Below are 17,976 nucleotides of genomic sequence, written 5' to 3'. Positions count from 1 at the left end.
ACAAGTCCCGGGTTCATTCCCCAGCACTGCAAAAAGAAAGACAAAAAAAAGGAAGGAAGGAAGGAAGGAAGAAAAGTAAGATTCATCCCAGAGGTGCAAGGATAGTTCAATACATGAAAATCAATGAACATCATACATCACATCAACAGAATTAAGGACAAAATGTATGGCCACTTCAATCAGTGTAGAAAAGCCATTTGATAAAATTTAAAGTCTTGGGCTGGCTGAGTGGCTCAAGTGGTAGACAGCCTTAGTGTGAGGCTCTAAGTTCAAAACCCAGTACCACCAAACAAAACAAAACAAAAGAGTGGGTGGGGTTTAAATTGCTAGCAAACTTTGTAGCAACTGGCAACTCCCAGTCTTCCAAAAGGCTTTGTGGATTTATCCTAACTTTGATAACAGGATTCCAGCTTTTGTTTAAAATTTATTTTATTGTAAAATATATTATACAAAAGTTATATAAAGCAGGATTCTATTTTTCAATTAACACTATTAAAGTTACAGGGATCAAAGAACTTTGTCTCATTTTAGAGATTCAGAAACCAAGGCTCAGAGAACTTGAGATTTACTCAAGGTGACATCATTGATGACAATTTTTTTTTTATTTTTAAGAGAGTCAATGTTCCTATTATTTATTTATTTGTTTATAATAGGACCTTGTGCTTGCTAGGCAAGTGCTCTACCACTTGAGTCATTCCATCAGTCTAAATCTTGCAATCTAATATTCTAGAGTTTTATATTCCTGCTGAAAGTTGATCTTACTGTAAAAATCAAATTCAAATTCAATTTAGTGAATTTCCCCATCATATAATTTTTGACAGAGTCACATAAGACTCTAAATTTCATCCTTCTTAAAACATCATATAATTTCTAATTATAAAATAATGTATATTGCATGCTTTGGTGAGCACTTATATAAAGGAAAGAGGCAGTCAGAAGTTACCACAAAATCCATTTATTTTGTTGGGAAAATGAGAGTGTCTTATAGTCACAGAATGTACAAACAATTCCTTATGTAAAAATATAACCATATTTCTGTTTTACTTATATCAATGTTGATTTTATTTTTTGAAGCTAACATTTAATGAGAAATTTTCTTTAACTGATTTTTCTATCGAAAATGTTAAAAAGGAAAGTAAATAATAGATCATGAACCTTACTTAAATATACTAAATGAAATTCTAAATTTAACAAAATTGTGAAAGCATCAAACTTGAGATAAAAAGCAATAAACTTGGAAATTGTGTTTACAATCATGCTTACAGAAGCGTGCCCACTTCTGGCAGGCAGATCTTTGGGTCCAGTTGAAGCCTGGTAACCACAGAACATCAGTCAGGATTTGAACTTCAGACGACCAGGTTTTCAAGTCTTCTGCTCTCGATTTCCCTCTAGCTCTTGGATATAGTCCTTAAATTCAGGCTGCATTAACTTAAACTACCCATTAATTGGGTCTATATTTCTGAGAGAGAGAAAAGTCTGTAATTTATGATCAAAGTCAATGGCTCTAAACTGAGGCTCCTTGTATTTTCTGGTCATCTTGGCACCCAGGTATGTTATGAGTTCACACTTCTCCATAAACTGCTCCATCTTCTTCTTATACTTTTTTCTTGTATATTCAGAACCTTTGGGATTAAATGCTGTAGACAAGTTCACAGACCTGTCAGTGTTTTCTGATCAGTTAGAGACTCGTTAAATAAAAGACAAAGGCTGTGTGATGGAGCCACACAGCTGTTGCAGAGGAGGTTCCAAATCCAGACAGGATTTCAAAATCATTCTATTTTAGGTTGCCAGCAGTCATCTTTCTCTATGACGCGTATTGTTGAGAGCTAATTTGATTAGTTACAGTCTCTGCTTTTAAAACTAGCAACTCAATTTTGATATTTGCATTAAACAATTTGCCCTGCATTGCAACACACACACACACACACACACACACACACACACACACTCCAGCCAGGCGAACGGCCCAATCAGCATCCTATTTACTCTGCGCACTACACCAGTGTGGAACTGGTTCTGCATAACGTATCACTAAAAAGCATACCTTTGAGGTGAAGGGCTATGTAGAGTAGTGCAGATCTCCTGATGCTTAAGAATGGAAATTTGGGTTTCAGGCACCCGGCGGCATTCATTGCTTTAATTAGAGAGGTTGCTGTACCCTGCAGGTAGGGAATAATTTAAGTCATGTGCATATCTGAGTTTGCTTCCTTTTCTTCTTTTTCGGTGCTACTGAGGTTTTGAACTCAGGGTCTGTCACCTGCTAGGTTGGCACTCTAGCACTTGATCCATGTACCCAGCCCTTTTTTACTGCAAGTCATTTTTCAGATAGGGTCTTGAGCTTTTTGACTGGACAAGACTTGGGCCATGATACTCCTACCTATGCCTCCTGTATAGCTGGGATTATAGATGTGAACCACCGTGCTGGTCTTGTTTGTTGAAACAGAGTCTTGATAACTTTTTGCCCAGGCTGGCCTCAAACCATGACCTTCCAGATCTCTACCTCTAGAATAGCTGGGACTTCAGAAATGAATTACTATGCCTGTCTTTTGTGTCTTTTCTTAGCATAGATAGATAAGGGAGGCCCTTTATTCCTTGCCTCAAGTAGCCTCCCTGGGGTTGGGAATGGGGCTTATAAAAATGGCTAGGTGAGCCAAGCCGGTGATTCACGCCTGTAATCCTAACTACTCAGGAGGCAGAGATCAGGAGGATCACAGTTGACCACATCTGAGGTGGGGCTGGCACAGTGGTTCAACCAGTTATAGCACCTGCCTAGCAAGTGTGAAGATCTGAGTTCAAACTCCAGTGCCATGAAAAAGAAAAAAAGAAAAAAAAGATGACTAGGTGGCCATGAAGTCAACAGGAAAGAAACAAAAGCCACATTTGATTGGGAAAAATGAAATGTAGACTAGTTTAGTGTCAGCTGGGGACAGAATGCATGCTGAGAAAAAGTGTCCTTTACGAGAGTTCATCCACTGGCATTTTGACATTAAACCAGCCAGAAGGCTAACTTTCTCAGCAAGTTGAAAAAGACAAAGTGATTAAGAATTTGTGACATAGGTATGAGATTGTGCCCTCGGCATTTATTTTGCAGAAATACATATTTTTAAAGCTTTAAAGTAGGAGTTGGCTACTGATAAATTTTACTTTTTTTTTTTTAAACTCAGGGCCTCGCACTTTCTAGGCAGGTACTCTACCACTTGAGGAATACTTTTTTGTTTTAGTTTATTTTTCAGGCATAGTCTTGCAGTTTTTGTCTGGGCCAGCCTTGGACCATGATCTTCCTACCACTGCCTCCTGCACCGCTGGGACCACAAGAATGTAGCACTATACCTAGCTTGTTTGTTAAGATGCAGGGAGGAGGGTTCACACGAACTTTTGCCTGGGCTGGCTGTGAATGCTTATCCTCTTGATCTCTGCCTCCCGAGTAGCTGGGATCACAGGCATGAGCCATTGCACCTGGCCTCTTGAAAGGTTTTTTATTTCTCTCTCTTTGGTAGTATTGGGGTTTGACCTCAGGGCCTCATGCTTGCTAGGCAGATGCTCTACCACTTTAGCTACTCCACCAGTGTCTTGGCCTCTTTAAAAAAAGTTATATTTGGGTTTAAGCCACTCCTCCAGCACCCTGGCCTCTTTTAAAAAAGTTGTATTTGGTGGCTCAGGTGGTAAGGGTGTCTGCCTAGCAAATGATAAATATGATGTGACTGGAGTAGATAGCCTCATCTAGATTTGGGACAAAATATGGACTTGTAGCTCACTTGTCTTGCAACTCAACTCTTTCGAGCAGCGAGTGAACCTCTCAGAAACTGAATCTGCACATTCCAAATTATGAAAACATTTTACAGACTCTGAAGTTCTAAGATTGGAATCAAACTGCATACCCAATCAAATGGAAAGAATTCCATGACATCTGCTTTCTCTTGACTTTCATGCAGATATCTAGGAACTAGCTGTGGAAGAGGGCTTTTCACCTGTTTTATTTTGACATCACCCATCAACACAGTGGGTTTGGAGTGGACTTGCAGCTTAAAATCAGAAAACTCTGCCTTGGCTTCACTGTCACCAAAATGAAAATTATTGTTAAAAAGCAGAGACCACTGTGTTCTTATAATGTGCATTGTAGAAAACCATGCAACTGAACCTGTTCCAGATATCCAGGCAAAGGGAGGCTTGTCAGAGATATGGGTTCCTTTAGCGGGGGCAGTTTGTTTGGAAGCTTCTGATCCCAGTAGTTCATTGGCTTCCTAGAACACAAGTGCATTACATAGACTCACAAATATACTCATTTTGTGTACGTAGGAATGCAAATATACAAGAGACATTAAAAGATACAACACACTACTTGTTTCTCTCCATTGGGGAAAAATATACAAGCGGGAGACTTCATAGCCACCCACTTCACCTGGGTCTCCAGCCCTGCTCACTTATTCTTTTTTATTATTTTCACAGCAACTATACATAACTTTCTTTATCTTACCTTATTTTATTTTATTTTTGTTTTTTGACACAGGGTCTCACTATGTAGAGATCTTCCTGTCTCAGCCTCCTGAGTGCTGGGATTATAGGTGTACACCACCATGCATGGCTAACACTTTCTTTATTCTCCTTAAAATTCTAATTTTCCAGATACTGCCTTCCACGTCCAAGGCTCAGGATGGAGGGTATTAGGATGGCGCCTCCCCCACCAGCTGCTCATCACAGGCTGCGCCCCACTGCAGTGGAGGTAGCTCCCATCTAAGACCATCCCCACCCACACTTCTAATGCCCACTGCACCTCTCTCCATCTCTCCACGTATCTTTTTTTTTTTTTTCAGCACTGGGGCTTGAACTCAGAGCCTATTCCTTGAGCCATTCCACCAGCCCCACCCGCCCACTTTTTTTGTGTGAAGGGTTTTTTTCGAGATAGGTCTCTTGAACTATTTGCCCAGACTTTGAACCACCATCTTCCTGATCTCAGCCTCCTGAGTGGCTAGGATTACAGGTGTGAGCCACTGGTGCCTGCCTTCTCCAGGTATCTTACTATAGCAGTTTCTCTCTCCCTCTCCCCTGAGACTTTGGTATTTCCTTCTGTACTGAAATCCTTGCCCAGCATCTGCATTTAAACATGCTCATAATTCTCCCTTGGGAGAGAAGAACAGCCATCCTCACTTCCTCCGCCCTACATTCCTTCCAGCAACAAATCCCCTCTTCTTTTTACTGTTAAACTTCCTGAAACAGTGAGCCTCAACAGAAACCACGAGCCACCCAAGTTCTACCTACAGGTTCACATGATATTTTATTTTTCAATTTGAGTTGGTCATGAGTGTTTAAAAATCTGAAAGTTTAAGGAAATTTGATTCTAACTTCTTGTGGAAACTGTGTCCAGCAGTAGATGGGTAGCTGCTGCCCCCCAGTTGGCAGCAGCCCCACTGCTCTGGTTTCACATCTGACCTGCTTCCCTCAGCTACTTTTCCTCCCAGCCACAGCAGCCATCTGAATCTGTAATCTGGGTGACAGGCAAGGTCTTCATCTCATTCTCATTCACTCCTCCAAGTTCAACCCCCACTACTGAACTCTTTTGACAGGACCACCTGACCTCCACAACCTCAGTCTCCCAGGTGTTTCAGTCCTTGTCTGGCTTGACCAATCAGAAGCATGTAAGCCTATTGGCCACGCCCTCCCAGGGGCTTCCTCTCTCCCTCCTTCCCTAGCCTCCCATCCTGGGCTTGTTCTCTTTAAGTCTCCCAGGTAAACACTTCTGCTGACATTCATGTGTTCACCCCAGAACAAATTTGATTCTAACACTAACCTAGTTTAAAACCAGGCAGGGTGCTTGTACTGCCTGTGGGGTCAAGTCCAAATGCTGAATGGTGATTTTACTTGTCCCTCCCCGCTGCGGTCCTCCTCACTCCCACTTCAGCCTTACTTTTGCTTTCTTCCCTCTCTACATACAATCAGCAGTGGTAAATTTTTTGCAGTCTCTGATCCCCAGGGGTCAGGTTGTAGGTTCCCCTGCCTGAAATCTGTCCCTCTTTCCTTTCTTCCAATTCATTCCAACTCCTCACTGGGACAATTCAGTCATGATCATTGCTGCACTTCCGCAGAACTCCAGGTACTTGTCATCCTCACACCCCATGACATTCTGTTGTTATCTGGTACTTACAGTCTGTAGAACCCTGGAGACTCAGGCTTTGGGACAGCAAGGACCACTCCTTGTCCACCACTGTATGTGCGTGTGTGTGTGTGTGTCCCGTTTCCCTCCCCCAGTTCCCAGCATGGTGCATGCAACACAGAAGATATTCAGTAAATATTTGTGACTTAATGAATAATCTCTCACCTCAAAAATTTCTCGAGTTTTTCTTTACTCTCACAAATATATATACGATTCCGATATTCTATAGCGTAATTGATGTTACCAGGTACTAAGGCTTCATATCTGAAAGACCAAAACCAAAAGCAAAACAAAACACCCCATCATGTAATGAATATGCAGTACTGTGTAAATAAAGTGTTTTCTTTTCCTACCTATGAAACTCAAGGAGGAGAAGAGCATTTCCCCAAGCAATGACATGAAGATAATTACAAGAAACACTCATACAGTGGGGGGGATCATTCTGTACTTCCAAGGGGGAGGACTTGCCTTTGCTTTCCATCCCGATAGGTCACTGGACAGTAGCCCTGGAGCTCGGCACACTTAGGGAATCGATTCTTCAGCTCAGATATCGTCAGCCTTTTGGGGATCAAGTCAGCACTTGGGAGAGGATGAGGTGCTAAGGGAGGCACATACAATTCTGGGTTCTCCAAAAATTTCTATGAACAAAGGGTTACAGGAGCAAGACCATTTAAAACAGCAGTAATACACCAATCAAAAACCCACGGAGGCCTCTTCCTTTCCCCATTCAGTAACAATGTTCTGCCTTTCAAATTGTCTGAGAACTGCTCTCCACACTATAGTAACTTCTCTGATAGGGAGCTCCTTAGGGTAATACCCCAGGTAATCACTTCTAAGGTTTCTCCTTATCTCATTCATACAAAATATATTTGCTGAACTTCTGCACAGGACCTGGTGGCCCATCTTCCTGTCCTGCAATATAATGAGCTAGCTGAGTTAACTCATCCTTTGGCAGATGAGTTGACTTCTCCAGCATCATGTATCTCTCTAAAATGGAGAGGGTGGACTAGATACATCATCTCTAATGTCACTTCTAGTTTTAAAATTCTGCAATTACCATTAAATAAGCAGGAGGAAATAAGTATCTCCTTAATAAAGAATTTTAAAAGCTGTAATTCTTCAGAGGAAAACAAAATGTTCAGAGGCATCTGGTTAGTTTTCATTGTTGTCTTCCAGTGCAAGTCATTTTATATTATCAGATTGTGGACATCATAATATCAGAATAAAACTGTGTTTCTGTTCTATTAAATGGAAACACAGTTAGTTTTCCATGTCTAAGGACGTCGGCAGTTGGCGCTCTGTATCTGTGGGTTCTGCATAATCAGATTTAACCAATTGCAGGTTAAAAATGATTCTGTATTGAACATGTAGAGATTTTTCCTTCCATCATTCCCTATACAATACAGTGTAGCAACTGCTTACTTGGCTTTTACGTTGTATTAGGAATTATGAGTGATCGAGAGATGACTTAAAATATATGGGAGGATGTGCATAGGCTCTGTGCAAATACAAGATCATTTCATACAAGGGATTTGAACTCCCATGCATCTTGGTGTCTCTGGAGGGAGTGTCCTGGAACCAGGCCCCTGTGGCTACTGAGGGACAACCGGATAAAGTATCTGGGAAATTCCAGTGATAGAAAAAGCAATTTAAAGCTTAGGGAACATAGGTCAGCTCTCAGTTCATTTCTGCAGCTCTTGGGGTTGAATCTCCTGATGCCGTCAGATCAGATCTGACCTGTCCGTCAGATTCTCCATTGACTCTCCCTATCTGTTAGGGTGGTCAAGGCCAAGGGCCCAGCAGCACTGGACAAGGACTTCTTCTATATTCACTCTATGCTTTTGGATGCAGTTTCAAGGCTGATTTCTGAGTTCCTTACTGGCCCACAGTCAATAATGGGGCTCCTGGAGAGTTCTGGGTGTTCTCAGGTATGCCACCCTTTTCTATTTGATGAATTTCAAGATGAGACATTTTCTTTCATTAGAAATACTTGGAGTTAGTAGCAAACTTACATTTAGCTTTTCCTGGGAATTCATTTTATAATAGTGCTCCCTGAATTCTGCTGCAAATTCCAAGGAGTCAGTTACAGAGCAATCAACTAACTCATACGACTCTGCCAGGCTGACAGGGCAGAACTGTCCAAATTCTCCCAGGCGAGAAATCAGCTCTTGAGGTGTGATACATAGCTTGTCAATGCAGGCAGCTTTTCCTATTGTTGACATATTAACTATCATTATATATATATTTTTCATAGGAGACACAATGATTTTAAAACATTAAAATAATCTCAGTTACACAGAACTATACAAATAATATGCATTTAAAAATTCCAAACAACAGAGTAAAAAGTTAAAGTGATTCTTCCTACCTGCATCTTCTCAGACCATCACCTCTCCTGAGAGGTGAACCCTATTGGATTGGTATACTTTTCAGTCTTTTTTCCCATACATTTGCATATATACACTTTTTTTGCATATAGTATACTTTTGCCACTATCTTGTAAATATTATTCTTGCTTTTATCAGTTAGGTCTTTGATATCTTTCTATATTATTTATATGATTTACCTAGTCCTTTTGAATTGATGCAAAGCATTCCACTATGTAAATATACACATTTGCCTATTGATGAATATTTTGGTTGTTTTACTTCTGAGTTATTATAAACCATATATATGTTATAAATAAACTTTATATATTCATGCCTAATTTATATCTGTGTGTATGAATGGGTATATATGTATGTGTTTGTGAATTTATATATGTTTATGTATACGTATATGCATATTTAAGAAATTTCTATGGGATAGATTTCAGGAACTGGAAATGGTTTCCTGAATTGATGTTACTGACACAAACTTCTCCCTGTTCCCAGATGCTACCTAAGGGAAGGTAAGAACATTTATCCTAAAGTGACTGGGTTTACCCTAAACAGTCTGTTTTAGAAAGAAAGAGCCCAAAGTCCTTTAATGGACAAGTTTAACAGTTTTCTTTCTATTATTCTACTGGAATGGGGACTTCAAAGCAATATGAGATGCTATAGAAAATAAAAGTACTTTTTATACATTTTAGTTGATATATAATGAGTGAATTTTAATGCCAAATATATATTTTAATGGTTCTTTCACCTAAGAGCTTGATTTATGTCTTAAAAAATTTTTAATTAACTATAGAATTAGAAAATATAAATCATAGTTTTATTTATTTAGAGAAATGATTTTTTTTTGTTTCAGAAATGATTTTATCTGAGATGTACTAATACAGACTTAAAATTATTTATCTAAAACCTTTGAGGCCAGATATATTGGGTAATTCAGAATGTTTTATATTCTGAATAGGGTCTAGAGCAGCACTCTGTAACCCATGTCATTTAATCTCTTTGAATAATAGGGAGACCCTCTCTAACTGGGGTACATAAAAAGTATATACATGTCATCTCATGCCATTTGAGGATGAGGCCCTCAAATGACTTACGAATAAATGAGGTTTGTGGGCCAGGTATGAGGACCTATGTCTTATCGCCTCACCTCACCAATCTGCTTCCTTTGCTTAGGGAGGAGGCTGTGGTGTTGCAGGTGACAAAGTCCTCTGACGTGGCCATTCTCACCTCCCATGTGACTAGATCTAACCCCAAACAGGGATGGCAGGGAAGCCACACCCAAAGAATATACCACCATGTAATCTTTTCACAATTCTGCTTTTATTTATTTTTTTTGGTGGTACTGGGTTTGAACTCAGGGTCTTGCGCTTGCTAGGCAGGTGCTCTACCACTTGAGCCACTCCACCAGCCCTTTTTTGTGATGGGCTTTTTTTTTTTTTTTTTTTGAGATAAGGTCTCATGAACTATTTGATGGGGGCTGGCTTCAAGCTGCAATCTTCCTGATCTCAGTCTGTTGAGTAGCTAGGATTATAGGCACAAACCACTAGTGCCCAACTTTACAATTCTGCTTTTAAATAGGAAGTAGAGAAGGGGTGGGCACAAAATAAAGGGATTTGAAAAAAATTAACTATCATTTCTTTAAGCCATCATAGCCCTCCTTCAACAAGGCAGTCATTTAAAACCATTGGCTTATTGGTCTCCATCCTCCATTCACTTCCTGAAAGCTAGGACTTGTCAGTGTGGCTTTAGCACAATTCTCAACAAGGTCTTTAGGATGTGTACTGCTGGAGTGCAGTATTTTTCAAATGGTAAAAATCTATGACTGAATAGAGTCAATGAAGGTAAATTAGACTTCTTTTCTGTGTGCCACAAGAATGGATACCAGACAGTTTAGAGTGCCAGTTGGATAGGATCTCCTGAATGTCTTTGTGTATCTTTCACAGAATTCAGAGAAGTGTTACAGTGTAGTATTGCTTCCCTAAAGTCAATGCCACTTTGAAACTTACCACATAAAAGTCCTCTGATACTACCATTCTCACCTCCCAAATGACCAGATCTAATACCAAGAGTCTTCAGAGAAAGCATTGTCACACTCACTAAAACTATTGCAAAAGACGATGACTTCTGTTTTATTGACCCTCTTCCTTTCCTTTTCAGCTTGTTCATCTAATGAAGCAAGCTGCCATGTTGGAGAGGTCCACATGGCAACAGCCAACAAAGAACCTAGGTCCTCAATCCAATAACCCTCAAAGAAGCAAATCTTGTCAACAATATTTGAATGGGCGTGACAGTGGGGTCTTCCCCAGTTAAGCTTTTAGAAGAGACTCTAACCCTGGCCAGCACCTGGATTATAGCTTTGTGAGAGACTGTGTTAGTTAGCTTTCTGTTACTGTGACAAAATGCCTGAAAGAACAAACTTAAAGGAGAAAAGATTTGTTTTAGCTCATGGTTTCAGTCCATGGTTATTTGGCCCAGTAGCTCTTGGCTTTGTGGCAAGGCTATATATACATCATGGAGAGAGTGCATGGTAGTATAAGCTGCTTATTTCAAGGTGGCCAGGAAGCAAAAGAGAGAAGATGGGCCTGAGGTCCCAATATTCAAATGCATACTCCCAGTGACCTACTTCCTGAAACTGAGCCTTATCTCCTAAAATTTATACCTCATCCAACAGCACCATCAACTAGGGGCCAAGCCTCCCACACATGAGCTTTTAGGGGACATTTAAGACCCAAACCATACAGCCATCTTAATTATAGCCTATGACAGACTCCCAGTAAAACCTGATTCAGAGAAACTGTATGGGTGTATATGTGCTGTTTGTTGCTAGGTTTTGGAATAATTTGTTATGTAGTAATAAATAATGGATGTATTATTTTATCTGAAAAGGTGGAGAAGCCAGTATTCTTTCCTTCAAAGAATATTATACTACTATAATATTGTAGTGATATAATATCATCCTAAAGTATTATAATATATAGTTCTATAGTACAATAACATTTAGTATTATTAAAGTGTGCAGTATCATAATATATAACATCATAGTATTAAACTATATGATGCTATAGTAACCTATTATAATATTATATATTCTTAGGTTATTCTTTTGTTTAGATGTGCCAAATATCACCAATCTTGGATAGGTTTAGTGACAGGGTAATTTATTTTATTTTATTATTTTTGGAGGTACCGGGGTTTGAACTCAGGGTCTTGTGCTTCCTAGGCAGGCACTTAAGCCACTCCACCACTCATTTTTTTGTGCTGGTTATTTTGGAGATAGGATCTCACAAACTATTTGTCCTGGCTGGCCTCAAACCATGATCCTCCTGATTTCTGCCTCCCGAGAAGCTAGGATTACTGGGATGAGCCACTGGAACCCAGCCATGACAGGTTAATTTAAAATCACATTAGTTAAAGTCTTAAAAGACACTTAAATATCTTACTCTTTTGGTTGGGATAGTTTTGGTGCACCTGGCAATGTCTCTTATCCTATTCTGGAAAGTGGCAAGAATGAGGAGGAATCTTTTAATCTTTTAGCCCTAGTTTTGCACCATCTCATTGGTCAGGGTAATCTTTGACACCTCCCTCTCCTGCCCCCCCCCCCCCATAGGACAGGATCATTTGAACAGCGTACAAAAGAAACATAGAGTGAAAAAACAAACAAAAAGCAAGAGTGAATCTAAGCAATTAGGTACAGGTGAGATCATCAAGTGGTGACCAAAGCAGAAGAGAATAGGGAGGATTCCAGTTAGAGAGTAACATAACACAATGAGTAGCACAGTGCCTGGACCAAATCCCTGTTCAGGACTGATGTACCCATCTCCCAGCTGCTGGGGACAGTGGTGCTGATGGCTCACAACTGCACTGGGAATTGCCCCTGTTACAAGTTGTACAGTTGTACAAGTTGTACCCACTCCCAGGGTGGCCTATGGTCAATGATAAACTGATGGTGGGGTGGGGGAGATTCAAGCCTTCTGTTTGAGAAGCTTTAAAGTTCTATCCCAGCTCAGTATTTCCATATTGGATTTCCTGAGGGCTTCTACTTCTATTCCAAGTTGTCTCTTCCTCTGTCCACTTCTGTGCCTTTCTCATTTCCTGATGAGAGATGCTAGATAAAACACAGGATGCCTAGTGAAGTTTGCATTTCAGAGAAATAGTGAATGGTTTCCAGTGTAAGTATGTCCCTTGCAATATTTGGAACATCCTTAAACTCAAAATTACTCATTGTTTATCTAAAATTCACACTTAGCTGGGTATCCTATATTTTTATTTGCTTAATGTGACTAACTCCATTCCTGAATGCAATTCCTGATGAAGTTTTCTGCACACAAATTTTCATGTCGAGTCTGTTTTCAGGGAATCCAGTTTAAGAGAGAGGGTGAAATAGAGTCACAGAAAGATGAAAGATGCACACCTTTTTGCTTCCAAAGACTGCTATGTGGTGTTCACTAGTGTGGAGCTATCTAGAACTTATTGGGAATAGATTTCTAAAAACTTAATTCTGTCTTCCCTCATGCTCTTATCATTATGCCTTATCATTACTCAGGTGAAAAAATTCCTAGTCTGTAGACAAACAGGAACTGTATGCACTGTATTCATATGTGCACACAATGTTTGGGTCATTTCTCCAACCCCCCATCCCCTTCCTATCCCTCTGCCCCCCCCTCTCCCCCCCACCTCCTCACTACCAGGCAGGAACTATTTTGCCCTTATCTCTAATTTTGTTAAAGAGAGAGTATAAGCAATAATAGGAAGGACCAAGAGTTTTTGCTAGTTGAGATAAGGATAGCTATACAGGGAGTTTACTCACATTGCTTTCCTGTACATATGTGTTACATTCTAAATTAATTCTTCTCAAACTAACCTTTTCTCTATTTCCTAGTCCCCTTCTCCTATTGGCCTCTGTCACTTTAAAGTTTCTGCATTAGTTTCTCTGCATTGAGGGCAACAAATGCTATCTAGTTTTTTGGGTGTCTTATCTATCCTTATACCTCCCTTATGTGCTCTCACTTTATCATGTGATCAAAGTCCAATCCCCTTGTTGTGCTTGCCCTGAGCTAATGTCTGCATATGAGGGAGAACATTCGATTGAAGGTACTGGTTGTACCCAAATGATGAAGAAAATCTAGACACAGTGATGCAGCTATCACCAAGACCCTCACTGTGTTCTTCCTTGTATGAGATTCTCTTAGTTGTATTGCTGCCATATACCTGGTATATTTCCTTCACGCTTTCTATAAAACCATTAAACGGATGTCTGTAAGATGTCTAAGATAACTTCGCAGGAGTCATCACTCTTTTTAGAAATACTGGATATAGATAGCTTTCCTCCTATTTTGTGTGTTTTTGGAGAGAAGTCTTGAAACGATTTAATAGAAACATATAATCAAATACTTTCTCCCATGGATTCCAAATATAGACTGAAAGACATTTAAATCTCAAGCTTAATATTTTTGTAGATTGAGCATTTATGTCATGCCACGATGAATGTAAATGGGAAGAATAATTTTAATTCTAGATTCCTACACAAAATTTGTACAAGTGTCCCTCCACACTCCACTGGTTCCATATAGCTACCCTAAGCAACCTGGAAAATAGCTTCTTATGTGGCATTTCAAACACTATAAACAAGTGAGGCTCAAGTGGCAGAGCACTTGCCTAGCAAGTGTCAAAAAATTAAAATAAAAATAAAAAATAAACAACTGAGAGCGTATGTATTATCTTATGTATTTGATTCACATAAGTATTCAATAAACAGTGACTTGAGCAGCATGGTAGTGGAAGAAAAATTTATCCATAGACTAATGGAACAGAACAGAACACCCAGAAATAGGCCTACACATCTACAATCAACAAAGGCACTAAAAACATAGTTCTGGGTAAACTGGGTATCAATATGCAGAATGAAACTCCATCCTGTATTAGTCCATTTTGTATTACTATCATGAAAAATCTGAAGCTGAGTAACTATATAAAGAAAAAGGGTTTCTTTTGTCTCATGGCTGTGTATGTACAAGGTCTAGGGGCCGTATTTGGTGATGGCAGAGTCCCAAAACTACGCACAGAAGGGACTGTGTACAAGTATGTGTATCTCTTCTGGCTTCTCCCCTCTTATGAAGCCACCAATCATGAGGGATTCAATCATGAGTGCTCCATCCTAATAACTTTATCTATCCTAATCACCACTCAAAGTCCCCACCTATCACCGCATAGTTGGATTAAGTTTCCACTCTTTTATTACCTCACAATAGGGATTAAGTCAATTTGTGAAGCATTGGAGACACTAAAACCATATCCAAATCACACAAAATCACCACACACACAAATTAATTCCAGACTGAGGATTTCGCTCAGAGACAGAGTGCTTGCCTATCGAGCACTGGGTTCAAGTCTAGCACCACACACAGACACACACAGACACACATACACACACTCAACTCAAAATGGATCAAAGACCTACAAGTAAGGCCCAAAACTGTGGAACTACTAGAAGAAAACATGAGAAACACTTTAAGATATTAGTATAGGCAATATTTTTTTTGGATCAGACCCCAAAAGCATGGGCAACAAAAGCAAAACTTGACAAATGGGGTTTGTCAATTAAAGCTAAGACGCTTCTGCACAGCAAAGGAAACAATAAACAGAATGCAGAGACAGCTGACATGATGGGAGAAAACATTTACCACCTATTCATCAGATAAGGGATTAGCATCCAGAATGTGTAAAGAACTCAGACAATTCAACAGGAAAACAAAACAAAACAAAATCCAATTGAAAAATCTGCAAATCACAAATAGACATTTTCTCAAAAGAAGATATGCAAATGGCCAACAAGTATATGACAAAATGCACAACAACACTAGCCAGGGAAATGCAAATCAAAATCACAAGAAGATATCTTATCTCATTATGCTTATAATTAAAAAGACATAACAAAACAAACAAACAAAACTCCAAATTCTGGCAAGGATGCAGAGAAAGGGGAACTCTTATACATTGTTATATATTGTTAGTAGGAATGCAAATCATACAGCCACAATGGAGGAGAGTATGGAGGTTCCTCAAATAAGCAAAGAATAGGTCTATCATGTGACCCAGCTATCCCACTTCTGAGTCTATACTCAAATGAAGCGGAATCAGCACATCAAAGGGACACCTGCATGCCTGTGTTTGCTGCAGCATTATTCACAATAGTCAAGATGTAGAATCAACCAAGATATCCATCACTAGATGACTGAGTAAAGAAAATGTGGTATATATATACAAGGAATATTATTCAGTCATCAAAAGAATGAAATCCTGTCATTTGTAGCAAAACAGATTGAACTGGAGGGTATTATGTTAAGCGTAATAAGCTGGATACAGAAAGATAAATATCACAGGTTGCTAGTCATATGCAGAAGCTTAAAAAAAGATCTCATAGAATGAAGAGAGTAGAATAGTGACTACTAGAGGCTAGGAAGGTTGTGGAGGTGGGGGGAGATAAAGGGAGGTTGGATAACGGATACCAGAACATAGTTGGAAAAGTTCTAGTGCTCTGCAGCACAGTAGGATAACTATAGTTGCAATTGCAAAGCTACAAGTATCTATTTTATGAAGCACTGGAAGAGAGAGTAGTCCAAGGGCTCCACATACAGAGAAATGACAAGGAGATGGAAGTTCTAATTATCTTGACTTGAACAGTTCACATTTTATATATGTACTGAATTAGCACACCGTACCCCATAAATATGTACAATATTATGTGTCAATTAAAAAGAAAAAATAAACTTGATAAATAAATGATAGCTTGAGTGGTAGCAGTCATTTATTAGAACAAATATACATGCCTATATATCTTTGTTTGGTTGCTATGATAAAATACATTAAACTGGTAATTGATAAACTACAACAATTGCTCACAGCTCTGGAGCTCAGGAAGTACAAGATCAAGGTGCCAGTAGATCCTCTATGTGATGAGGGCCTGCCCCTCATAGATGGTGCTTTCTCACTCATCCTCACACAATGGAAGTGGCAAACAGGCCTCCTCTAGCCTCTTTTCAGGGCACTGATCTCTTCATGAGGGCAGAGAGTTTATGAGCTAATCCCTTCCTAAAAGCTCCACCTCTTAATACTACTGCATTGGGGATTAGGTTTCAACATATGAATTGTGTGTGTTGCGGGGGGGACACAAACATTCAGACCACGATGCCACAATAATTGATTAGTACTGTATGTTTAAACTACTGAGTGATATTGTCAAGACAAATGTTCAAGTTTCATAAATCACAGTAACATGGGTCAGGTGTGCTTAAGTTCTAAGTTCCCATTTTATTTTAATTTTTAGAAATATTTCCTTACCTTCTTTTATTCTTTCCATGTACGTCTGCATGTAGCTATTGACCTTTCGAACATTCGTGATGACTGCATTCCATACCCACCACTTACTGTGGAATCCTTCGATCACATACCAGTTCTGATGCTGCTCTTGATAAAATTGCCTGATCTCATCAGCATTTTTGCGGTACTTTGCATTCTTGATAGCTATAATCTGTGCACTATTGTGCAAGGGATAAGGCAAACTAATAGAGAAACAGAGAAGGAATGGAAAAGGCAGTTATACATTTATTTTTCCCCCTTGATGATTACAGCTCATTCCTTTATCGTTGTTTTTGGTATGTGCTTTACCTTTGTTCATTTTTTTTTTCCAGAAGCAATCTTCTGAAAATCTCCTTGGAAGGCACGTCCAGTTCAAAGATGACTATGGGAATGATTGACCTGGTTTCCAAGAGATTCATTTGGTGTGGAGTTACAGGGTATCCATCGATGACCACACTAACAAAGAGAAGCATGAAAATAGCAATTCCACATTTCTTCTCTCTCTGACATCCTTTCCATCTTCCAGAACTGGTCCAGCTCTAGAGGAAGTGCCCCTGGCTTTCCCTTCTGCGACTCCATTTATCTTCTTTTTTGTTTTCCCTTTCATCTCTACATCTTAAACCTCAACAAGTCCAAGAACCATAGAATGGGCAGTGTACATGTGAACACAGTTCAGAAGGCAGAGGTGGAGAGAGGTCTGCATTTGGACATTCAGCATCACAGAACTAGGTGTTGGCAGAATTTGAGAGCGAATACAGCTTATACCTTGAACACTGGAACACCATTGGTTCTATTAATCTAAGCATGAACAGTAATAAAGAGTGTAGACAGACCTAGACTTGAAACCTGGTGTAAACTCCCCTAGGCTCAGGGCCTCGCACATACTAGGCAAGTGCTCTACCACTGAGCTACATCCCCAGTTCCAAGCTTCAGTTTTTAGTAAAATAAGGGAAATGATATTTAACCCTTAAAATTGTTTTAAAGATCAGAGAACAGGTGTGTAAAGCAACTAGTGCAGGGTCTGCTCAGTAAATAGTGGTGGATATTCTGGCTGGAGATATTTTTCCTGGAGATATTCTGGGAGGAAGCTGGGAT

The 17,976-nt window shown here is 39.6% G+C and overlaps 1 protein-coding gene across 1 annotated transcript in view; it reads right to left on the bottom strand.

Moving 5' to 3' along the window:
• Positions 1-1,081: 1,081 nt before the first annotated feature.
• The window catches only part of Ak9 (adenylate kinase 9), a 143,659-nt gene continuing 126,764 nt past the window's right edge, over positions 1,082-17,976 (bottom strand). Inside the window, exons 33-40 of the mRNA XM_020176900.2 lie at positions 17,191-17,337; positions 16,864-17,084; positions 8,161-8,357; positions 6,617-6,786; positions 6,314-6,412; positions 4,139-4,241; positions 2,045-2,159; positions 1,082-1,637 (exon numbers count right to left, since the gene is read on the bottom strand). Of these exons, the coding sequence (XP_020032489.2) occupies positions 1,435-1,637; positions 2,045-2,159; positions 4,139-4,241; positions 6,314-6,412; positions 6,617-6,786; positions 8,161-8,357; positions 16,864-17,084; positions 17,191-17,337 (1,255 nt within the window). The 3' untranslated portion in view covers positions 1,082-1,434. The remainder of the gene's footprint in view (positions 1,638-2,044; positions 2,160-4,138; positions 4,242-6,313; positions 6,413-6,616; positions 6,787-8,160; positions 8,358-16,863; positions 17,085-17,190; positions 17,338-17,976) is intronic.

Source organism: Castor canadensis, chromosome 1, assembly GCF_047511655.1.
Source record: "Castor canadensis chromosome 1, mCasCan1.hap1v2, whole genome shotgun sequence".
In the NCBI taxonomy this organism is placed as follows: Eukaryota; Metazoa; Chordata; class Mammalia; order Rodentia; family Castoridae; genus Castor; species Castor canadensis.
Note: the sequence above shows the minus strand (reverse complement) of the source record. Positions and strands in the feature narration are given on the sequence as shown.